The sequence below is a fragment of the Perognathus longimembris genome, chromosome 10, assembly GCF_023159225.1.
Source record: "Perognathus longimembris pacificus isolate PPM17 chromosome 10, ASM2315922v1, whole genome shotgun sequence".
Classification (NCBI taxonomy): domain Eukaryota; kingdom Metazoa; phylum Chordata; class Mammalia; order Rodentia; family Heteromyidae; genus Perognathus; species Perognathus longimembris.
In genome coordinates, this window is record NC_063170.1 from 69,418,465 (window position 1) to 69,443,312 (window position 24,848).

At 47.0% G+C, this 24,848-nt stretch overlaps 1 protein-coding gene across 2 annotated transcripts in view; it reads right to left on the reverse strand.

Moving 5' to 3' along the window:
* Window positions 1-24,848, reverse strand: part of Raf1 (Raf-1 proto-oncogene, serine/threonine kinase) — a 43,655-nt gene that overhangs the window by 1,440 nt on the left and 17,367 nt on the right. The window contains exons 2-14 of one of the 2 annotated variants that reach the window (XM_048356292.1): window positions 18,818-19,045; window positions 15,760-15,872; window positions 13,663-13,765; window positions 13,244-13,401; window positions 11,727-11,825; window positions 10,065-10,218; window positions 7,021-7,048; window positions 6,788-6,915; window positions 6,366-6,483; window positions 3,945-4,029; window positions 3,272-3,448; window positions 1,758-1,804; window positions 568-686 (exon numbers count right to left, since the gene is read on the reverse strand). In XM_048356292.1, coding sequence (XP_048212249.1) covers window positions 568-686; window positions 1,758-1,804; window positions 3,272-3,448; window positions 3,945-4,029; window positions 6,366-6,483; window positions 6,788-6,915; window positions 7,021-7,048; window positions 10,065-10,218; window positions 11,727-11,825; window positions 13,244-13,401; window positions 13,663-13,765; window positions 15,760-15,872; window positions 18,818-19,024 — 1,536 coding nt within the window. In that variant the 5' untranslated portion in view covers window positions 19,025-19,045. Of the gene's footprint in view, window positions 1-567; window positions 687-1,757; window positions 1,805-3,271; window positions 3,449-3,944; window positions 4,030-6,365; window positions 6,484-6,787; window positions 6,916-7,020; window positions 7,049-10,064; window positions 10,219-11,726; window positions 11,826-13,243; window positions 13,402-13,662; window positions 13,766-15,759; window positions 15,873-18,817; window positions 19,046-24,848 lie in introns of those variants that run through there. The other variant, XM_048356293.1, reaches the window with a different exon arrangement.

The following is a 24,848-nucleotide window of genomic DNA, read 5'->3' on the forward strand; positions in this document are numbered from 1 at the left end:
TGAGGATGTGAACTCGGGGCATTGTACTTGCCAGACACTTTTTGAACAGGTGTGTGTGCGTGTGTGCGTGTGCCATTCTTGGGGCTTGCACTCAGCCTGGGCGCTGTCACTGATGTTTGTGTTCAAGGCTAGCACTCTACCCCTCGAGCCACAGCTCCACTTGGGGCTTCTTTAGTAGTGACGTGGAGATGAGAACCTTGCAGGGCTCCCTGCCTGGGCTGGCTTCCACTGCGATCCTCAGATCTCAGCCTCCTGAGTAGTTAGGATGACAGGTGTGAGGCACTGGCCATTTGTTTTCTCTCAAGCCAACCCAGAGGTGACCTTGGTATCCGCGCCTCCCACGTGGCTGGGGAGACAGGCACACACTACCATGTCACTTGCTGGATGAGGCACCCTGACTCCTGCCTTCCCTGTAGCTAAGACTGAATAGGTCCAGCCACCGTGCCGGCTGGCAATCCCTGAACGACTCGCTCTCAGGCGCACGCCTGCTCTCGGCTGCCTCACTAGAGGGATTTCCTCAGGCTCTGGGGAATGCGCAGAGGCCGGCGTGGCGCGCGGGGTCCTCACCATCCACAGCACAGAGCCAGTGGGCTGCTCCACCTGCTGAGAGCCGCTCCAGCGCGACTTCACCGTTGCCAGCCCAAAGTCTCCAATCTTCACCGTGAGGCCTTCGTGGAGAAATATGTCTCAATGCTCGTTAAGGACTCTGCTCGCAAAGCAGTGGGCAAACTCATTTTGAAAGACTTCCCGTGCGCAGCATTCTGGGCACAATTTTAGGCTTCTCGGGTTTCAGTGCTTTGAAATTGCCCGTGGCCTTGTGATCCACCGCTCTGGGGCTGTGACCGGAGCTGTGCCGGCGCAGCATGGCGCGGTGGCGGCTTGCGGGCCTCTTGGCCTGCTTCTTGCTCTCACACAGCCAGCTTGCCTGCGCTTAGTCAATGTGAGGGGCTCCCCGCCAGTCCCTTCACGCTGACGGCTGCCATGTGGAAATCTCACTAGACTATGACCAACTGGCCACTCAGGAAGTCCCACCCCCTTCAGTCTGCACCGTCCAATGGCAAGGCATGCCTGCATGCCGGAAACGCACCGGGCTGCAGCTATGCATCACCACAACTAAGAGCGTGCCCCAGTGGGCCACGTCCTGAGCCAGCTCCTCTCAGGGGCTCCCACGCCTCCACGCCCCCACAGAGGTGAGGGGTGCACACTCAGGAAGCTTAAAGCTGGAACGTAACGGTTGTCCACACACCCTGAAGATTTGCCTCTATTCATCCTTCTGAGTCACACAGCACCAGGAAGCGGCGGGAGAGCCCTGCGTATCGAGGTCCCGTCTTGAGACAGGGTCCACTCCGCAGCCGAGGCTTGGCCTTCACCTCACCAGCCTCCTGCCTTACAGGCGCGTGGTACCACGCCTGCCGGGATTTTGCAAGTCATCTAGCATTTGGCTTGTAGCTAACTCATCACCTTTACGGACACACAATGCCCACAAACTGGAACAAGTAAGTACAACTCTTGTGGAAATGACTCCAAATCAGTATAGCTCAGAAAAAAAGAGAACCTTCCCCCCGGCGGCCCGGCCCGGCCCAGCGCAGCGCAGCCGAGGCTGGAGAGGGCAGCCGCTCCTCTGGTGCCTGCAAACCTCGCTTCTTAACCGACTTCCTCACTTTGGCCCCTTCCTAAAGTTGTGCCTCGGCCCCAAGGCTCCCTGACTCCTGAAACCAAGAGCCAGCGGCCTGCTGGACTCAAACACCAAAGGATACTGTTGGATTTCATGTCTCTGTGGATGATGTTCTTTGCATGCAGATAGCTGCGAGGGGAAAAAGAGCCAATGAGACCACGTCATATGCCTGCTTCCAGGAAAGCAGGCGGGGCCCGGCCGCCTCCTCAGCCCTCACCACTGTGCCAATACTTTAAGCATCCATTTTACTGAGTCATTCTGACAAGCCCAGTGTCCACCAACTAATGGATAAGTCATATGAGATCCATGAAATTAAGTCTCGTACATGCTCCAGCTTGGATTTACCTTGAGAAAACTAAGCCAAATAAAAGAAGCACAGCCTAGAAGACCGCATCTTAAGCTCCACACTGTCTGACTCTGCATACATGAAACATGAGAGCTAGAGACAGAAAGTGGATGCCGGGCCTGCACGGCGAGGTGACTGGAATGAGTGTGATTGGAAATGCCCTAAAATTAGATCATGATGGTCATGCTACTGTGAACATACTAGATGTTGGGGATTCATCTTGGCCTTAAGGGGGGGAAGGGCGAGGAGAGCGCTCCCGAGATGCCGCCCTTCCCCCAGCCCTGGGGCAGTGTGGAAGTGAGCCACACCTATCTCCTTCTGGTTCCGGACCCAGAAGGGGTAGATTTGAGACCATCCCCCACCTTGTGCCAGCGAGCACACAGGGCGGTACTATGGGAAGTGACTCAGCCCATGAGGGAGGTCCTTGGGAGCTGCTCTTGGACGGACAAGCTCGCCAGCCTATCGCAGCTCCTGCTCAATCCTTGTCATCATTTTATTACTGTGAGCCCCTCCCGAATAAACCGGATCGCTCTCCGAAGCGTCTCCGAGATCTGTCTGCGCCTGGCTTCCTTGGTGGGTAAGGAGGGAGGAAAAGGGGGATCTCGTTCGGCCACGTGCACCTTAGGCTAGCCCGTGTCCCTCGCTCCACCTTGGCCACCTGCTGGTAGGGTGCCCAGGGGAGAGGGTGGAAAGGGGAGCACTGATAAGGGAGTAAGCTGAGCATCCCCGCACCAGGGGAGGTAAATCTAGCCCGGCACTAGAAAAACCCCAGGTTACACACACTCAAAGGATGAATTGGACTTTAGTTTTTTCCACATAATTTGGATGAATCGCTTCAGATTCTGAATTCCCTATGAATCTGAAGACAGAAAAGCAGACTGTCAGCACTAGTGTGTGGGTCTGAGGCACCCCACGCCTTCACCCTCAAAGGGTCTTTGCCGCAAGACTTGCCCTGAGGACCGTGGCCAGCACAGAGCCCAGACGGCAGACGTAACGGAGACGCAGGAAGGAGTCATAAAGGAAAACAGATCCTCTCCAAGCGCCACCCTTCCAGCATGTCCGCCCTGCCGCAGAGCTCGGGAAGATGGCGCCTGCACCACTCTGTCCTCAAGGCTCCCCAAAAACTGAGTAGCAGCTGGAGCCAGAACATGGGCCCCGTGAGGAGCGTGCACTCGTCACTCTTGCCAGACTCCTCCAGGCCAGAGCAAAGACCACGGGTCCCACGACACAAGGCCCCACCATCGACTCACTCCATCCCCTGAGCCGTCTGCCGCGCAATGTCGATCAGCTGGAACATCTGGAATTTGGTCTCCTGGACGTGCAGGTGTTTGTAGAGGCTGCTGCCCTCGCACCACTGCGTCACGATGGCCAGGTTGTCCTTCGTCATGTACCCCATGAAGAGCAGGATATTCACGTGCCGGGTTTTGCTGGGGGAGAAGGTGCGCAGGCCCGTCTGATTCCCCACAGGCCGATGCTCCAACCCCACCAAGCGCCTCGACTCGAGGGCACTGGTGACATGAAGCACGGGACCACCACCTGTCACCAGCTGGGGTTCTGGGCAAAACAAGCCCGTGGCGCTGGCCCCACCAGCTCTCCACGGGCCTCAGGGCCCCACCATCTGTGGAGCCATGGCCCCCAGCTTGGCCCCACGCCTCAACCGTGCACCAAGGCTGCAAAGCTGGGGCTCTCACTGCAGAGGACAGCACCCAATGCCCAGAAACCAAGGGAACGAGAAAGCAAGTGCCCCTTCCTTCTCCCCGCCCCCCCCCCCCGCACATCACCACAAAGCTGCGCTGCTGAGTGCCGTGCACCCTGACAGCTGAGCAATCCAAGACCCGTGGGGCGGCCACTCTGCGATGCACCCAGCACTGAGCAACCCAGCACTGCCCCCCTCCCCCTGGCCGCTGTACCACAGCCACTCACCGCAGCACGGCAACCTCGTTCCTGAACGCTTGGAACTGCTCTGGGGTGGGGTCGACAACCTTCAGGATCTTCACTGCGACGTCGCCTGCAAAGTACTTTGTAGTCAGTGTAGTCTTTGTCTCTGTCTTTTGTTTTGTTTTGTTTTTTTGCCAGTCCTGGGCTTGAACTCAGGGCCTGAGCACTGTCCCTGGCTTCCTTTTGCTCAAGGCTAGCACTCTGCCACTTGAGCCACAGCGCCACTTCTGGCCGTTTTCTATATATGTGGTGCTGGGGAATCGAACCCAGGGTTTCATGTATAGGAGGCGAGCGCTGTACTGCTAGGCCATATTCCCAGCTCCAGTCTTTGTCTCTTTTGAGGAAGAAATGGTAACTTTTCCAACTGTACATCAGCTCAGCTGGAACAAATAGGCCAACTTCTGAGTGGAGGGGCTTCCCTAGCAGGCCTGGTGCAGAGCCACCCACAGCAGCTGAGGGGCAGGAGCCAGGGCGCGGGGCGCACAGCAGCCGTGGCTGTTGGATGCTGGGCATGAATGGCCTGGAGACCCAAGACGGCCCCACACATACGATGGACACTCTCATGAGGCACCTTTGCCTTCTAGGCCAGGCAAGAACATTCCTGTGCTAAATGCTTACTACCCCGATTGCCTTTTGCACCCCCACTGTGCTGTGACATCAACAGTTCTCATTCTGCAAGTCCCCAGCCTGAGCACACAGCCGGAAACAGAAGCCACTGGAGCCCCGGCCAAGCCAGAAACACCCGGGACCGGCTCCACTTCCTACACGCGAGAGCTACAAGTCACTGCCATTCATCATGGTGATTATAATCCACTACATAAAACCCCTCGATGACCTCAAATGTTCACAAATGAACTTGCCAAAAGAAGGCTTTGCACTCAGGAGGTTGAGGCAGAAAGATCAAGAGTTCCAGACCAGCCTGAGTTACACAGCAAGACAGTTGTCTCAAAGCCAAGAAGGCTATGCAGGGCAGCGCGAGCCATAATTCTAGTTATTTAGGAGGGAGAAATCCGGAGGCTCTCAGTTCAGGACACTCCATCTCAAGCAGTGGTCGGCATGGTGGCAAGTGCCTGCCATTTGTGTATGGGGAAGCCTAAGCAAGAGGATCGTGGGTCAGGTTGGTCTAGGAACACAGTAAGACCCTAACTTGAGATTAACCAATGAAAAAAGGTAGAAGAAGGGCTCAACTGGTAGAGCACCTACCTAGCAAGAGCACGGAAGTCCCACCCCTAGTATCTCAATAAAGACAAACATAACCCTGGGGCTGGGAATATGGCCTAGTGGCAAGAGTGCTCGCCTCATATACATGAAGCCCTGGGTTCGATTCCCAAGTACCACATATATAGAAAAGGCCAGAAGTGGTGCTGTGGCTCAAGTTGGCAGAGTGCTGGCCTTGAGCGAAAAGAAGCCAGGGACAGTGCTCAGGCCCTGAGTTCAAGCCCAGGACTGACAAAACAAAAACAAAAAACAAAACATAACCCTGAGCTTTCAGATGATAAAAGTAGGAGTCAGCTGCGGGCCCTGCGGTGCCCTTCCCTCCCTATGAGGGGTGCAGCCTCGCCTCGAGGCAACCCCCCCATCCAGCACTGGGCTTGGACTCGGGTCGATGAGCTGCAGTGAGCTCCAGGCACCACAAGAAGTGCAGGCACTGTGCCACTCGCGTGACGTTTTCAACTTCTATTTTGGTACCCAAAACAGAAATTCAGGTGCCCAGTGTGCTTCAGGGTTTTGCTCTATTATAACCTGAGTTTAGAAGAGGTAAGTTCTTTGCAGGGGCAAATGTAGCATTTTCAAGAAAATACTGCCTATATGTGCTAACACCCTAAGCCCGAGGCACTTAAACCTGACATGGAATGTTAAGTGTGTTGCCAAAACACACAAAGCACAGCTAGAGAAATTAAGCTCCTGCATGCCTTCTGGGTGAAAAGTGTTTCCATTTCAGTAAGAGCTCTCTCTCCACACATTCAAGAGTAGATTCCCTCAGGCAGAGCAGGGAAGCGATCTCACGACCTCACAATCGATCTCACGACCTCACAATCGCTGGCTTTCCTGGCCTCCCTATTCCCAGCAAGGACAGATCAGCTACTTCTCCAGACTGCAGGTGTGTTCATGTCTGCTCTAGGTCTGTACATCCCACCCACCTGCTGCATTTAAGTAGCTCCACAGCACGGCTCATGAGCAAGCGCCCCCCCCGCCATGATCGCCCCTGACATGCCTGCAGAGCTCAAACTCGCTTCCTTACTATCTGCTCATTCCTGGGACTTCACACCATGCACAGCGGCTGCTCCAGAGCACTGTCAACTGTCAACAGCACTAGGGGGCTCATCTCCAGATGTGAGTAGAGTGCTGTGGAGCGCTGAAAACGGGGGTCCCTGGACCCTGCTGCACAGGGAGCCCCAAACTCACCATGCCACTTGCCCTTATACACGGTTCCAAAGGAGCCCGACCCAATCCGAGTGGACAGCATCACTTCACTGGCTTCGATCTCCCAGTAATAGCTTGAATCTCTCTGTCCACGAGGCCTCTGAAACAAGCAGGCAGCACTCACAAACTCCAAGCCGTAGTAACGGCCTGGGAATAATAGCATCAAAGGAGGAGCAGCCAACTCAGCCTTGTAAAGTCTGTCATTGAGGAAATGGAAGCTTGGCTGTAGCAAACTGGCAAGGTGTCTGCTGCAAACAGGCCAACAATGACATGACCACTGCCCACCTCTCTCACTTGGTAAATGTGACCAGTCCCATTGCCAGTGAAGTTAAATGCCTCCCAATTCCCAACCAGTCCTTTCTCACAGGACCTTCAGTGGCGGGAGGTGCTGCTGCTAGACTCACAATTTTGTTTTTCTCCTGCATCCCGGATCCTGGTGCCCGTTCCCTTTGTACTGGCGCAGGGGTTTTGGGCTGGGACCAGCCTGTGGGGCTCAGGTTGTTGGGGCTGCTGGACAGGGCTGAAGGAGAGGCTTAGCAAATAAAGAAAAAAAAAAGTGAATAAGCCAACAGAAGATACACTGTGGTACAAAGAGAAAAAAAAAGCCCATTACTGTTTGCTAAACGAGGGAAAGTACCTGATTCACTGTGACTTCGAAGTGCATCCTGAAAAAGAAAAGGAAAGAGTCAAAGCATACACTGCAATGGCTCTTCTCTGGGGAGGAAAAGGGTTTGCAGGAAAGCACTGCAAGTCAAATCCCACATTCTCATCACCTTTCCGTGTTGAACATCTACCAAATGCCAGGGGCTAGTTTCTTCAAAAATAGTCTTTAATGAAACAATTATTCCTATGGAAAACCCCATTTTTTTTTTTTAGAAAAAACCAATATAGACAAACTATACCCCATCAAGAAAAGCTTAAAAAAAAAAAAAGTGACTGTTAGCTGGGATCTTTCCAAAGACAGCATTAAAAAAAAGGGGGGGGGGGGGGAAAGAGAAAGGGAAAAGGAAAACGAAAAGAAAAAGCCCTCAGGGGTACGCCCCCTCTTTCTTTCTGCACTGGGAGTTGTTGGGTTTGTCCAGCTAAGCACCACAGCTAGAGTCTATCCGAGTCTGAAATTACAGGAAGTAGTGCGACACACGACCTCCCAGTCCCAAACCTGAACTGCACTGTGAGAAGCACACATGGGGTTTGGTGGGAAAGTGCTTGCCTAGCCTGGATGAAGCCCTGGGTTCCCCTCAGCACCACAGAAAAAGCCAGAAATGGAACTGTGGCTCAAGTGGTAGAGAGCGAGCCTTAGGCACAAGGAAAGTACCCAGGCCCTGAGTTCAAAAAAAGGAAAACAGAAAAGCACACATGGCCGTGTCCGCAGCGGAAGGCAGAGGGAAATGACACCAGCAGGGAGCGCTGCCTGGCCTTACAGTGCCTGCTCTCTAGGGACAGGGCAAAGGCTGCCGGTGGAACAGCTTAGAAACTGTTGGGAGAACACGCTCGGTTCAGCAGCACATATACTAACATTGGAATGCTGCAGCGAAGATTAGCGTGGCTCCCGTGCAACATGAAGCATTCCGCAGTAAAGAAAAAGAAAGAGACAAACAACAGGAGTTTCCATGACCTTCCATCGCAGGAGGCCACTGTGGCTGCAAGGGTGTTTGTGGGAAAAGCTCTGCCCTTTGTTTTGAGAGCCACAGTGTTACAGACAGGCCACTCGGTGCAGCGTGGCTCTGGAGACAGGGTCCAGCCATGAGGCCCAGGCCAAGCTGGAACTCAAGACCCTCTTACTTCAGCCTCCCCAGTGCTAGGATGACAGATGTGGTCCCACATTTGGCTCTCGGGGGCATCTTGACAGAGACAAAAAGAATCATAAACCTAGCTGTTTCTCTGCTGCTTCCCCTCCCTCACCCCATTTTAGTAGCGTTGCCCGAGTATCTTCAGTTTCCTAGTAAAGCCTGGTTCAGCTTCCCCAACCTAGCCAGTCTTCACAATCACCCGGGGAGGGGCCTGAGGACAGACGCCCCGCCCTGCCGCGAGGGCGGACTGATAACCCAGAAGGGGGAGCACAGATCCTGGCTTGAGTGCAGCAGAATGAGTGCAACCCAGGTGGGCGGACGCTGGCCAGAAATGACCTGGAGCTGTGGCTTCATCATCCAACCAATGTGCTCTGTGCTTGCCGTCAAAGCAAAGCGCGATGCATGCATGTTAGCCACGACTGTATTGCCATGTGTACAAGGTTTCTTTTTTTTCCTTCCCTGTACCTCACATTTTATTTGATGGCAGTTTTTACAATTTTACCAATTTATTCCAGGAAGAATTTTTCTATAATACTGGAATTCAAATATTAGTTTAGAAGAACTGTAGACATTTGAAATAAAATAACAATGCCCAGTTTAAAATGCTGAATCATAGAGGATTGGAGGGAAGGAATCAAAATTTACTTCCAAAGTATGAGAAGGCAAAAACACAACAGTTGAGCTAGGTATTCATAATAACACTGCAGTTTTCACTTTTAATATTCCTCTTTAGAATTGGCAGGTATAAAAGGAACATATAAGAGGAACACATATAATAGAAGAAAAAACAGCTACTCTTGCATTGTTTTTAGGACTCAGTATAATAAGAAAACAAATACATGTCACAGGTTTGCACGGCCACCACACACTAATGGCGCAACAGTGTGTCCCAGCTAGCTGTGGCTCGGGATGAGCTGTGGTGGGCACGGCAGGGGCCTCTGAGTTTCTCAAGGATTAATTCTTGGCACAGGGTCAGAGCAATTACCTCCCATAGCTACGAATGAAAGATTTTTCCAGAGCATATTGATCACACTTAGGATTCTCTTGTATCTAACCAGAACACTGATGCTTTAAATGTCAAGCGAGTCTACTTTCAGTTGTCTTCAATCAGAACTGATTTAAAAAATAATAATTTTCAATACCCTTGGCTTAAAATATTTAACTTAAAGAATGTACTTTTCAGTAAAACTATACAGTAGATTTTTATTCACATGTACTCTTGACAACAAAAACGAAAACATAGAAAGCAATCTAAGTAGAGATATCAATTCTAACTCAGCAATTGCTTCACTTAGCCCTGTTAGTCACAAGAGAGCAAAGGCATGAAGAAAAATACCTACTCTTCCCCTCAAACAAAACCGTCTGGACCACGCCCTGGGAGAAGCATTCAGGCTGTTATTCTAGTCCAAAGCAATGAGAAAGAAGAATCAAGAACAAAGCAAGATTTGGAGTGTTTGCAGTTGTTATTAAAGATGAACTAGAAAGCAACCTGAACAAGAACATACCACAAAGCCAAGAGAAGAAAAAGCAGTTTGGAAACACAAGCTAGGGGCACTTTCACAACTGCCTAAATACCTGCTCACTAAGATCCTATGACTGCAGCCTTCTACTTCTAAATAAAATCACTTCAAGTCTTCTGGGAAGTTTGTAACTGCTCCACACACCCTCCATGCAGGCTGGCTGAGAATACTATCCACACCTGACGCAGAAAGCACAGCCTTTCTGCAGGAGGTTCAGCTTCTCTACCTGAGTGATGGATCTATCAGCCTGATTATGTGGCCAGGCTACAAACGTCATAAATAAAAACACTGCAACATTCCTCATGAGGTTTGGGACCCAAGCCCACCAGTGAAACTCCTCACCAGCCCCGCAGCCCCCGGGGCCCTGTTACCTCGATCACCCTGCCGTCCACAGGCAGGGTGGTGCTGACCATGTGGACGTTGGGCGTGGACGTGGACCGCTGCCTCTGGGAGAGGGAGCCTTCTGAGGAGGGGCTGGAGGGGCTGAAGGTGAAGGCGTGGGGTGTGGAATGCCTGTAGTAGGAGCTGGGTGGAGAGGAGAAAGAAAACCCCATGTTGGCATGTGGGTTGCCATGCCCATACAATCGTGCAACTAGCTTCCTCGGTAAGGTATTTCAGGAGCAAATTCAGGCACTGTTGCGTGCCTATTTTTGAAAAGGAAAATAACATATGCACTTGGTATTACACAAAAAAAGGAGAAATACACTGTTTCCCCCTTTTTAATAAATCACCTCTATAGAAGACCAAGTTTAATAGCATCTCTAAAAACCCAAACCAGACTGACCTCTGTGGAGTACTATGGCCTCCTTAGCTGCCTGGAACTTCCCAGTTTCACTTAAAAGACTAACTCAGAGAATGTGAGAGCTCTTTGGACAGATGTCGTTAGACCCACGGTGCACATGTGCAAAGCCGACAAGGTGTGGCCCGCGGTGCACCCTCCCCCTGAATGTCCCCCCCACAACCAGCACGGTGGGCTCCCGCTGGCAGCTGGCAGCAACTGGCTTTTGCTCAGCTGTACAGCTCCCCGTCACATTCACATGATGCTTGGGGATGGAGACGCAGCTCAGGGTTAGAGCACTGACCTCGTGTGCATGAGGTCCTGGACCCAGTGACCCGCACAGCAAACACAACACACCAAAACACAACAGTGGTGGCTGGGCCCGTGGCTCAGTGGCAGAGCACTCGTGGGCCTATGTGAGGCTATGGATCTGTCCCCAGCCCCCTACCCCCCCACCCCCTCAAAAACCGTAACATATAATTCCACTATCTGCATTAAACATTAGCTGAAGCTTTGTTCACACTGAGGTGTGAATCAAGGGATGAGAGGCTGGCTTTTTTCTCTTATCTTGAAAAACCACCTTCTCCACTATTCTCTATTCATGCTTTTGGAAGCCAAATCCCTTCTCCTAGTCAAAGCACTGAAGCAATCACACATGAACTGTATCACAATGATACAAACTCCTTTTTGAAGAAGCTGCCTTTGATTTCACAGGAGCCACTAAAAATTACCTCATTACATATAGATTAAAGCCAGACTTTCTGAATAGAGGCATGTTATTCAGATTCTAAATTCTTATTTAACACTGAAAAATGTGAACTCAACTAAACTCTGATTCTGAAAGCTGGTAAATGAAGACAAATTATATGCTAATTAAAAAGCCTATTAGGATATTTACAATGCATGCTAAGAAGAATAAAAATTTTTAAAGGATATTTAAATTGAAAATATTATTAGATCATTTTTAAATATACAAGTCTATATAGAATACCATGGCTTTCAAGGGTTTTAGTTTTATTAAGTTAATATATTCCGCCTGAGGCCCTTTTCATTGAGGATCACCTCACTGCTATTTGAGGAAGACAAAGAAGCTCAGGGTTGTAAAGCCTCACTGAGATCTTAAGGGAAGGAATGACACACAGCTGTCTATGGACTGTAAGAACCCAGATCCCCAGGGTGAAATGTTGACAGGATACTTCAAGAACACTATCAGAAACCGCAGGAGGAAGAGAACAAGCTATGCACACAGAATTACCTAGGTGGCGCCCGGGAGACAGACTCTCGCATCCGCCGCATTGTCAAAGACGGTAGGGCTGGGACGCCACTATCGCCAATAGTGGAATTGGGAAACAACCTAAGTGAAATCAAGGAGGGTTTACAGATTTACAGCAATTCTACAGAAAGAACAGCCTGCCTTGCCTTGCCCCTACAACTATCACTGCATGATAATGACCCACCAATATCAACACAGAGTCTAGCCTGCATTTCTCGGAAATACCAGCTAGTGTCCTGGTGTATCAACATTGTTTGTTTTTGGTGCGTGTGTATACGCATGTTTGCCCTGGCATTGGGGCTTGAACTCAAGGCCTCATGCTGCAGCTCGGGCTTGGCTTTTTCACTCAAGGCTGGCACACTACCACTTGAACCACACCAAGTTCTGGCTTTAAGTTTGCCAACTGGAGATATGAGTCTTGAGGATTTTTCTGTTTGGGCTGGCTTCAAATAGTGATCCTTAGATCTCAGTGAACAGCTAGGATTAAAGGCATGAGCAACCAGCAACAGGCCAAAGTAATTTTTCTAAAGCTATAGTATGTTATTTTACAAAACCCTTCACATTGTAGCCATTTTAAACCCAAACACAGTTTTCTCCAGAGTGAAGAAAACATCAGAAAACCAGGCACTGGTAGCTCATGCCTGTAATCTTGGCTAGCTCGGAGACCGAGATCTGAGGATCATGGATTGAAGCTTACTTGGCAGAAAAATCCCATGAGACTCTTATCTCCAATTAGCCACCAAAAAAAGAAAAAAGAAGGAAAAAAGCTGAAGTGGAACTGTGGCTCAAGTGGTATAGCACTAGCCTTGAGCACCAAAGCTCAAACACAGCACCCAGGCCTTGAATTCAAGCCCCATGACCAGCACAAAAGAAAAAGTGGGGAGGGAGAGGGAGGGAAAGAAGGAGAAGGAGAGAGGGAGAGAGAGGGAAGGAGGGAGAAGGAGGAAGGGAGAGGGAGAGAAGGAGGGAGGGAAGGAGAGGGGCAGGAAGGGGAGAAGAGGGAGGGATGGAGGGAGAAGGAGGGAGGGAGAGATAGAGGGGGGAGGAAGGGAAGGAAAGAAGGAAGGTGGGAGGAAAGGAGGGAGGGAGGGAGGGAGGGAAAAAGAGAGAACAGCAGCAACTGTGTTTACTACTCCTTTCCTAGTATCACAATCCTAACATCCCAGTAGATGCTGCTGTGCAGATGAAAAAGCCAAAGCCAGCATCTCCTCTGCCCCACACCCTTTGTTCTCTCATTGAGCCAAGTCGGCTCTTTCCTAAAGGACAGCATGTCCTCTCTGCTCACTTCAGAGCTCTAGGAGCTCGCGGAAACCAGCTCTTTCAGCAGTGTCATGCTGGTGAAGTGGATGGCTCCTGAAGCAAATGACAATCAGTAAGTCTAAAACGCAGACTTCCTGGTCAAAATGTACAAAAAGCACCTCAAAAGTGTTGACCCAAGCACCCCTGTATTCCTTGGGGAGAACTGAGGGAGTGAACAGATGAATGAATGAGTTCCTCACAAGAGCTGTCTGATGTTACTCCAGTCCACACACATAGTAGGTACTTTGGTGCTACAGTGCTCATGAAATTTGTAGCCACAAGTCTGACATCGAAACCCATTTAACAGGAACTTCTGACAAATGTCACAGAATGCAAGCTTCAGAAATGTCTTCCGGGCCTGTAACAGCAAGAATACAGGGGCAAAATTAGGCTCAATAAATGAAAAATTCCCAGAGACAAAGCAATTTCTTTAAAAAAAAAAAAAGTATACCATGAGGCTAATGGACTTCAAAATGCCTATGTAAACGATGCATGCTTAATCAGAACCTGGCAAACACTCAATAATATACATGCTTATTACTGCTATCATGTGAGGCAAGGATTCAACATGCCAGAGGGGGGGGAGGCGGGGGGAGGGAGGGGGATAGATGCAACTTACAAAGTTGTGTGTTGTGAGGGGAACATGATCCAGAAAGTCTACTTGAAGTTCTTCTCCAATCAAGGAGGCAGCATCAGTATTCCAATCTAAACGTGCTTTTTTACTGAAAAAGATTTTTCAGAACATCAGATGGAAATGTTGAAACAAGGCTCAATATGGGTACTTAACAGTAGCTGCCATTTATATTTATATATTATCTAAACACAATTTACATAATCCATACAACAAACCCATAAAGTAGGCATTATTATTCTCAAGCTAAAACTGAGAAAAGGGCTGGGGATATAGCCTAGTGGCAAGAGTGCCTGCCTCGGATACACAAGGCCCTAGGTTCGATTCCCCAGCACCACATATACAGAAAACGGCCAGAAGCGGCGCTGTGGCTCAAGTGGCAGAGTGCTAGCCTTGAGCGGGAAGAAGCCAGGGACAGTGCTCAGGCCCTGAGTCCAAGGCCCAGGACTGGCCAAAAAAAACAAAACAAAAAAAAAATAAAATAAAATAAAACTGAGAAAACTGGGGCTGTATGAAGGTAATCCTCAGAGTACAGGACCTAGGATCAAATCCAGGGTCTACAACTAGGTGTGATAGCACACACTTGTAATCCTGGCTGGCTGAGGCAGGAGGTCAGCAAATTTGAGGCCAGAGTGAGTTATCATAGAGAAACCCTATCTCAAACACAAAACAGAATCCAGGTTTACTGGACTCCAAAGCTTAGAATAAAGTTTTCTTAGCCAGGGGCCAGTGACTCATGCCTCTAATGCTAGCCACTCCGGAGACTAAGATCTGAGAATCACAATTTGAAGCCAGCCAAGGCAGGAAAGTCTGTGAGACTCTCATCTCCAATAAACTACTCAGAAAAGGCCAGAAGTGACTCTGTGGCCCTTTAAGTGGAAGAACATTAGCCTTGAACACAAAGACGCTCAGGAAGTGCCCAGGCCTTGAGGTCAAGCCCCAGGACAGGCCAAAAAAGAAATTCTGTAAAGTGGGTCATAAGTATTACTACAGTGCTAGAAAAAAATGTATTGTTCAATAGCCTCTTTCAATCTTGAAGATACATAAATGGAAAGGAACCACAAACGCACTTTTCCATTAATAAATAACAGGCTCAAATCTACAGAGCTGCTTGTACTGTCCATAAAAATAAATGTAAGCCTATGAGAAATGTAATTGTCTTTATTTATTTATTTATTTGTTTTTGCCAGTCTGAGTTCCGGGCCTGAGCACTGTCCCTGGCTTCTTTTTGCTCAAGGCTAGCACTCTGCCACTTGAGCCACAGTGCCACTTCTGGCAGTTTTCTATATATATATATATATATGTGGTGCTGGGGAATTAAACCCAGGGCTTCATGGATACAAGGCAAGCACTCTTGCCACTAAGTCATATTCCCAGCCCTGTAATTGTCTTTAAATTTTACTCAAGACCATTGTTTCTATGCCTAGGATAAAAGGACAGAAAACTGTATGCCTTTAAATAAAATTAAGCCCAATTCACAAAATAGCATCCAAACCTATCCCACCAGTAAATAATCCATCCCTTAATAGAGCTCATTTCCAATACAAGGTCACAGCAACTCCTTATCACCTCAAATCCCATTTTATCCTAGAAGAGAGGACGAAGCACACTTTCTGCTGAACCTGGAGGAGCTATCTACTGCCAATCTTCCCTCTGTCTCAATCTCTCTAGTCCTTCAGAAGTACCATTGATTGGCTTGGGGACCAACCTGTAGCTACATTTGACCAAAGCTGACACCTACTCCAAGATTTTCCTTTTACCAAGCTACCTCCTCAACTGAGAGGAATAAGCACATTGAAGGCTGACCCATTCCCTCTTCCCCATTCTCACAGAGTTGGGAACTCCTGGAATCATGAGAGATCAATACTGAAGATCAGTAACAGGCCATGCTTCTTTCCCAGAGGAGGACAAGAGACAGGAGGTAACTTCAAGTTCTTGGTGACTTATCTTCCTGAATTGTCTCCTTATAAACAAAGATCTAAAGATACACAGTACTCTACAGAAACCTAGTGTAACTGTTTGTAGTGGCCCTAAACCAGGCAACCCTTATATTCTGAAGAAGCAGCTGATGGACTGAGTTCTTACCCTTTGTGTTCGTGGAGGAGTCTGAACACAGCACAGCACTCTGGCTGGAGGCCCCTCACCTTGAGAGCTTTCATAAGGCAATCGTGCAGGCTCATTCCATTTCGCACATTGACCTACAAACAAAAGACCATCTTCAAAACCAACGAAGGCAAGCACAAGCGGGCGCTGGGGGCTCACGCCTATAATCCTAACTACTCAGGAGACTGAGATCTGAGGATCACAGTTCAGAGCCAGCCCCCACAGGAAAATCTGTAAGATTCCTATCTCCAATTAAACTGGAATGCAGATCTGCAGTGCCCAAGAACCCCCATGTGTGCTCCCCTGACTGGGATGCGGATCTGCCGTGCTTGTGAACCCCCATGTGCACTCCCCTGGCTAAAGTACTACCCTTCTGGGACCATCCTAAACCACTTAGGCAACCTTTTTCTGGAAGACTTAAGACAGAAAAAAGTCTTCAAGAACCAAGTGGGCTGGAACTGTGGCTCAAGGGGTGGAACATTCACCTAGCAAACACAAGGCTTGAGCTCAAACCCCAGGCCTCACCCTAACCCTCCCCAAGGAGGAATATGGAGATATCTGGGCCTGCCTCAACACAGGACACAGTATCGAGCTGCAAAGTGGGAGTTTTTCACAAAGCTTCGCCTTGCTTTATCACTGGCCACTGACAGAGACTCCTCTGAAATGATCGCTCTGAAGCTTAAGAGGGGTTCCCCACAGAAAGAGCACAAAAGAAGGAACTCTCGAGGTATAGTACAAGTCAATTCAGGAGGTGACAGGATAAAAGCAGAGCTTCTCCTGAAGGATCAATTAGCAAGGGAATAAAGAAATGAGATTTTCCAAACTACAGAAGCTCATTTGGCGTTTATCACAAGAACTGGGGAACTACATAGGGTCAGGGTCACCTGATTTTTTTTTCACCCCTATGAATTATCTATATAAAAATGAAATTAATATTCTTTAAAAGTTTCTTATATATACCAACTAGTTCAAACAAATGTTATCTTGGACTTATGTCAAAAATAACTGGTAAAAGCTGGGTATAGGTGGTTCATGCCTGTAAACCTAGCTACTCAGGAGGCCAAGATCTGAAGATCAAGGTTCAAAGTCAACCTTGGCAGCAGTGTCTGTGAGACTCTTATCTCCAACTAACCATCAAAAACCCAGATGTGGCACTGTGGCTCAAAGTGGTAGAGTGCTAGCTAGTCTTGAGCAAAAAAGCTCAGGGATAGTGCCCAGGCCCTGAGTTCAAGCCCCACAACCAACAAAAAAATAAAATAGGATAAACTGGAAAGAACTGTACGCTTGGGGCTCATGTCTGTAATGCTACTCAGGAAGCTGGTATCTGAGGATAAAGATTTGAAGCCAGCCCAGGAAGGAAAGTCGGTGAGACACTTATCTCCAATTAAGTAACAAAAAAGCTGAAAGTGGAGCTGTAGCTTAAGTGAGTTCAATTTAAAAAAAGAGCTCATGGATAGCACCGATACCCTGAGTTCAAGCTCCAAGACTGGACAGGCAACTGCCCCGGTGGATACACGCTGGACAGGCGACTGCTCCCTGGATATACACTGGGCAAGTGAGTCATTTCTGGAGCCCAGTGTGTGTTAGACAAACGTGCTGGGTTCCCCAAGTGAAGACACTTGGGGTTCCTGGGAAGTGCTGGCTGGTAAGCAGCACCTCCTCTACTCTACCACAGCTCCTCGAAGCTGGGCACTTGGGGAAAGATGGTTTTCCTGTCATATATACAGGGTCCCATCTTTGGCCAAAAAATACAAGAAACTGATTTTTTTCCCCCTAATAAAAGCTGTAGATGTCTAACTTCTAACTTACTAAGGTCCCAACCATATGCTGTGGTCAAACAAAGACAATAAGGACTCCATACATGGAATAAAGCACTCAAAAACAACAGTAGCTCCCTGCACCAGGGAATCAGCCACTGGGCTAATAAGACCTGAGCCTCGCGTCATAAAGGCCTAGAATCAGAAGTGCAAAATAATACACAGCTTTGTCTGGCTGCCACTGCTAATAAAAGGCAATGCGGGAGATTAAATTTAGATCTGGTTGTCACAGGTCCATGTACCTAACCTTTATGCCACATGAAGTTCCCAGGCCTCAAGGCAAACAGGTAGCAGAGAGAAAGAAGTCGGCATTCAAAAAACCCAGATTCCCAGAACACTCACAATTCCCAACTGACCTCTCACTTTAAGGTCAGAAAGAAAAATAATGAGAAACAGAAGATGAAAAACCAACTTACAGAAACTGGAGGCATGGCTCAGCAGTAGAGTGCCTACTTAGCAAACATAAGGTTTCTGAGTTCAAATCCCAGTACTTCCACAAAAAACGAAATCACCTTACAACCAAAAGACCGCTACGCAAATACTTTTACTTTTAAGAAGGAAAACAAAAATAGATTTGCTGCCCAGGCTAGCTTCAAACCACAATCCTCAGATCTCAGCCTCCTGAGTACTTGGATTACAAGCATTAGCCTCCAGTGCCCAGCACCAAGTTAATTTTAATGAGCTAGGAAAAACTAAAGGCACTTTTCAAACAAAAGTCTTAAAAATATCTCCCGTAAGTGAATATGGTCAAAGTATTTCTAGGCACTTGTGAAAGCAGAGCAATGAAACTAGTTGACATTGTTTTAAGATAAAGGGAGATGAGATGATAAGAAGACTGGTAAAGAGAGTAAGGTTGATGGGAGGTACATCACATTCTTGTATAGAAAAGTCACAACAGCTGTATAATTCATCTATGGCAATAAACAAAGTCTTAAAAAGCACCATCTCTTCTAGTCATGTATGTATGGATGAAGAAGCAGAAAGAATGCACTTGGGGCAAACGTAGTAACAAGAAGGAAGGCCAAAAGTTAGGATAAAATAGGGAATATGGAAGGAACAGTAATCTAGTTGAGACAAATACTGTACTTGGAAATCTCAACTAATAAAGATTCTCAGTGATAATGGAATTTTACCAGTCTCTAAGTTGGACCGCTGAATCTACAATGTTTTCTATAGGCCTACACAATAAATACCTATGTTTCCTAACAGGAAGATTCACATACCACTGTTCTTTGCTTATTTGGCAAGAAAACACGGATAGTGTTGTTTGTCTTAGAAGAATCTGTGAGTTTGCCATCATCTGATGCCCGGCGCTGATAGACAAACTGCTGGACTATTGTTGGAGAGATGCAGCTGGAGCCATCAAACACCGCGTCTTTGAGTCCAAAACCATTGCTGATCGCCTTCCAGGCTCCCTGTACGTGCTCCATTGATGCAGCTCAGACTTTAACCTGGAAAGAAAAACAAGTAACTTACAATTCTAGAACAAAAATACTTAATATAGGAACACAATATGAAGACTAGTTGGGAAAATACTGCTTTATGGATTTTTTTTAATTTATAAACTAACCAGAATGGTGAGAAAAAAAACCGTTAACAGTGTATTTCCATAAAATATTTTATAGGCAAGTCAAAACTGAGGGAAATGGGTTAAGGAAGTCAAGTTTATTGAGGGTTACATGGCCAGTTAAAATAAGCCAACCTGGCACTGGTGGCTCATACCTGTAATCCTAGCTTCTTAGGAGGCTGAGATCTAAGGATCACGGTTCAAAGACAGCCCCGAAAAGGAAAGTCTATGAGACTCTTATCTTCAGTTAACCACCAGAAAACCAGAAGTGGTGCCATGGCTCAGTGATAGAGCATCAGCCTTGAGCTCATAAACATGAGCTCAGGAACAGCACTCAGACCAGCACACACACCACATAAAAACAGGATATTAATGATACTGAGTATAAAGCATAATATAGTAACTTAAGTTAAAAATATAATCTTGGGGCTGAGAATATGGCCTAGCGGTAGAGTACTTGCCTCGCATACATGAAGCCCTGGGTTCGATTCCTCAGCACCACATATATAGAAAAAGCCAGAAGTGGCGCTGTGGCTCAAGTGGCAGAGTGCTAGCCTTGAGCAAAGAAGTCAGGGACAGTGCTCAGGCCCTAAGTCCAAGCCCCAGGACTGGCCAAAAAAAAAAAAAAAATATATATATATATATATATATATATATATAAAATCACTTTGAGGTCTAGGTTTATTCATCGTTTCTTCATCACTACAGAAAAGTGATGGGAATTACACAGCAAAAGGCATAAATAAGTCAGTGTATTGTAACCTTTTTCATGTCATAACAGTCAAACAAAAAGAAACATGTTTTCAAGAAACATGATGAAGTGAGCACCCAGTGCTGTTCCAGCAGAAGTGCCAGGCCACACAGGCCAAGGAATCCATAAGCCCTGAGACAAACTGGTATACTTCTCTGGCCTATGTTAAAGTATACACTCACACATACAGATAAATACAGCTAAACAATGCTAAAATGAGATAGGCACAAGTAGAAACCAGCACTGCGCTACATGGAAAGACCCTTCAGTTTCCAAAAACTAAAGTGTTCTCCTAGAAAGGTGGAAGTTAATTGTGTTCAACTATTTAAAGTAATAACTTTTTTTTTTTGGCCAGTCCTGGGGCCTGAATTCAGGGTCCATGAATTGTCCATGAGCTTCTGTTGCTCAAGGCTAGCACTCTCCCACTTGAGCTACACTTAGGCTTTTTCTGTTTATGTAGTACTGAGGAATCAATCCCAGGGCTTCGTGCACACTAAGCAAACACTACCACTAGGCCACATTCCCAGCTCAATATATGTATCTTGCTATAAAGAATAACTATTCCTCATATAGAAAGAATTTAACAGCTGGGCCACAGTGTGGAACCCCGGGGAGTCAGACTGGCAGATAACTAGGACAATGTTCCTGGCAGAGGAGCCAGTATAAGAGATCACAGAGTTCAGTATATGGGAAAACTGTATATACACAAGAGATGGTAGGGTTCAGTCAAGTACAAATACAGCTGGGGTAGCAGATACATCTCACAAAGCAGATCACATGAAAGCCTGCAGCTTACTGTAAGGACTCTGTCCTTAACTGAGGGAAATGAGAAGCCGCTGAAAGGTTTCAGATCAAGATGCATCTGACACCATGCCCATTTGTCCTAATAAAAAATCTAAAATAAGTCCCTTCAAATGTATGAAAATTTTGCTTAACACTTTAGACCTGTGATTACTGGGTCAACAGGTAAGAAATATGTGTGAAGAATGCTGCTGTCACATTTTCTTTACCTTTACACTGGACTTACTTTTTATTACTGAAGGAGATGGTCATAGATATCTATTTTTTGCCACTTTTTTTTCAGGGACAAACCCCAATAAAACCGGAAAGGGAGGGTTGTGCTGTTACTTCATCTTGGGCTTCTAAAATTTCAGAGAGTGTAGAGATAGTTGATAATGGTAACCAACAACAAACAACAGTGTGGCACTGAAGATGAAACCCAGGGCTTCATGGGCTAGGCAAATGCTCTACCATGGAACCACATCCCCATCCTATTAGCGTTCAAAGACATTGCATCAGGTCAGCTTTTTATCAACAGGTGGCTGGCTGAGTAAAGAAAGCAAAGCCTGAGGCTGGGAATATGGCCTACTGGTAGAGCGCTTGCCTTGTATACATATAACCCTGGATTCGATTCCTTAGCACCACATACATAGAAAAAGCCAAAAGTGGCAGAGCACTAGCCTTGAGCAAAAAAGAAGCTAGGGAGAGTGCTCAGGCCCTAGGACTGGCAAAAAAGAAAAAAGAAGCACAGTCCAATTCCCAAAGAGCTCTCTCATACCCATACAATAAAAGGGTCCAGAGCTGAGGAGGAGGCTTGTTTTTGTTTTGAGACAAGGTCTCACTCTGTGGGCTAGCCTTGAACTCATAATCCTCCTGTCTATACATCCTGAGTGCTAGGACTAAAAATGTGTATTACCAACCAAGCAAGTGTGAACATACACAGGTTGTCTGCCACGAAACCAACTATTCAGTAGAATGAGAAAACAAATACAAACTTAAAAATCTGTCATTTTTCTTGAAATAACATAAAAATGCTAAAATGTGGGGCAACTGTTACAGCCACATTATCTTTACAAAGGATTCTGTAATACACTAGTCACTACTTTAGATTGACCATAGGCAAACACCATAGGTCATACTGGTGTAGTCCCAAAATATGAAGCAATTTCTCAAGAAATAAAAACTACGGACTACTGAACATCAACAAGTTTTGGATGGCGCTAGAGATTTTTTTAAGGATCTTGTGCACACTAACACAAGTTATCAGCTGAGCCAAGTATCCAATCCAGATATTAACGAGTTCACATTTTGGGGGTTTTGTTACTTTGATACTAGGGCTTGAATTCAGGGCCTCTAGCTATGACTTAGGATAGCACTCTACCACATGAGCCACATCTCCACTTCCAGCTTTTGGTCTGGTTAAATAGAGATAAGAGCCTCTCAGATTTATCTGCCTGAGTTTGCTTCAAACTGTGGTCCTCAGATCTCAGCTTCCTGAGTAGATAAGATGTCAGGCACAAGCCACTAGCATCCAGCTGTTAACAAATTTCATAGACCATACCTAATAGGTTAATAACTTCTATGGTTTAAAACACATTTCTCAACTTCTTAAATAATTTGAAACTATAAGAAATTAAAGGGAAAAAGTCATATTTTTGAAAATCATGAATGCACTTGAGTGTTAAGAATGTGGGAATATGGCCTGATGGCAAGAGTGCTTGCCTTGTATACATGAAGCCCTGGGTTCGACTCCTCAGCACCACATATATAGAAAATGGCCAGAAGTGGCGCTGTGGCTCAAGTGGCAGAGTGCTAGCCTTGAGCAAAAAGAAGCCAGGAACAGTGCTCAGGCCCTGAGTTCAAGGCCCAGGACTGGGGAAAAAAAATACTTAGTGCATACTAGAAAAAGCTATGAAGAAAAAAGAAAAATAAAGGCTATGAAAAAGAGGGAGGGAGGGCTGGGAATATGGCCTAGTGGCAAGAGCGCTTGCCTTGTATACATGAAGCCCTGGGTTCGATTCCCCAGCACCACATATAGAAAACGGCCAGAAGTGGTGCTGTGGCTCAAGTGGCAGAGTGCTAGCCTTAAGCAAAAAGAAGCCAGGGACAGTGCTCAGGCCCTGAGTCCAAGCCCCAGGACTGGCCAAAAAAAAAGAGGGAGGGAAAAGCAGGCCATTGATTTTTACCTCTTACACTTTCAAGAATAAGATTACCAGCTAGGCACTGGTGGGTCAAACCTGTAATCCTAGGGAATCAGGAGGATAAGATCTGAGGATCACAGTTCAAAGCCAGCCCAGGCAGGAAAGTCTATGAGACTCTTTATCTCCAATAAACTACTCAGAAAACGCTGGAAGTGGCGCTGTGGCTCAAGTGGTAGAACAATATCCTTCAGCAAAAGCAACTCAGGGATAGCGCCCAAGCCCTGAGTTCAAGCCCCAGAATCAGAGGGAGGGAGGGAGAGAAGGAAAGAGGGAGGGAGGAAGGAAGGATTGGAAAGGCAAAGCACAAGTCCAACCCATCTGTCCTCTGTCCTCAGATAGCTGATGAGCACAGTAGCTACCACTCAACCCTCAGGTATTAGCAGCAAAGTCATCTTCTGTTGGCTTAGGCAACAGTTTGTTCTCTATTTTTCCAGTATCTGAGAGGTTCTGAACCAGGTCCCTACAACCTTCTTGCCTTCACCTACACAAAGCACACATGCCTGCGGAGCAGATTCTAGAAGGTTGAACACTGTTAGGTATGCAAACAGGGGAAGGGTCAGAAACATAAACACCATACTACATTTTGTGAAAAGCTGATTTATTTCAGAACTTAAAAGGCAGCAAATTTATTGTCTATCACAATTCCTAATAAATTGCTAAAAAGGAATCTATCTACAAAGGACACTAGTACAATCCAGAACACCAGATTGTGATACAACTTGCTTGGGCTGAGAAGCCTAATCTTAAATTAACAAAGCATAGCACTAGAGGTATCTGACAGAATTCCTGGTGATTGACTAAGGGGTGGGAGAAGACAGACCTTGAGGCTGGGAGCTGAATGGGATGCGGGGGGGGGGGGGGGGGGGGGGAGGCGGCAGCTGCTAGAGCATTGGTTTATCCTCGCTGCCTTCCCACCTCTCAATGATGGACTGAAACCTCTGAAACCACTGATCCAAAACACATAATTCCTCCCTTAAGTTGTCTATGGCAGGTACTTTGTTATAGTAGAAAGGATGACTAATACAGAAACACATTCTGACTTCCTACCAGTAGCCTAGCTCTAAAAATATCATCAGTGAATTGCTGCACTTACAGGCAATTCTGAAAAAAAACAGGGGCTGGAGGTGTGACTCAGCATACATATACTTAGCATTCAGGTGAGACTCGGGGTTGAAATCTTTTTTTTTTTTTTTTGGCCAGTCCTGGGCCTTGGACTCAGGGCCTGAGCACTGTCCCTGGCTTCTTTCTGCTCAAGGCTAGCACTCTGCCATTTGAGCCACAGCGCCACTTCTGGCCATTTTCTGTATATGTGGTGCTGGGGAATCGAACCCAGGGCCTCATGTATATGAGGCAGGCACTCTTGCCACTAGGCCATACCCCAGCCCTCGGGGTTGAAATCTTATCATCAAAGAAACATGACAAATAAGATTGATAGACAGACAGACATAGATCACAAGGTACCAAATTAACATCAAGTATACATTAGAAAACAAAGTAAACCTTTGAAACTCTAGGATGGCTTGGTAGATGGTTTTGCTTTTTTCAGTTTACCATATGATACAAAATAGAAAAGCAAGACCATCATAGTGTTAGATTAATAGAGAACAACACCTACACAAGAACTATTAAGTAACTTCAGAACAATCAAATCTAATAAGATTATTATTAAAATGTAACTACAGTCAGGTGTGGTCACTCACAACTGTAATTCCAGCTACTAGGGATCAAAGCAGGGAAGACTGAGGTTCAAGGACAGCTCAGGCAAAAAGTCAGCAAGACCTGACCTCAACAGTAGTAGTTCAAAACTATAATCCCAGCTGTAAGGACGATCTAAGTAGGAGGATCACGGTCTAGGCCATCCCTGGCAAAAAAAAAAAAAGCCAGTGATATAGCTCAAGACAGCAAAACATGTAGAGCACCTATTGAACAAGCATGAGGCCAAGTTCCAACCTATT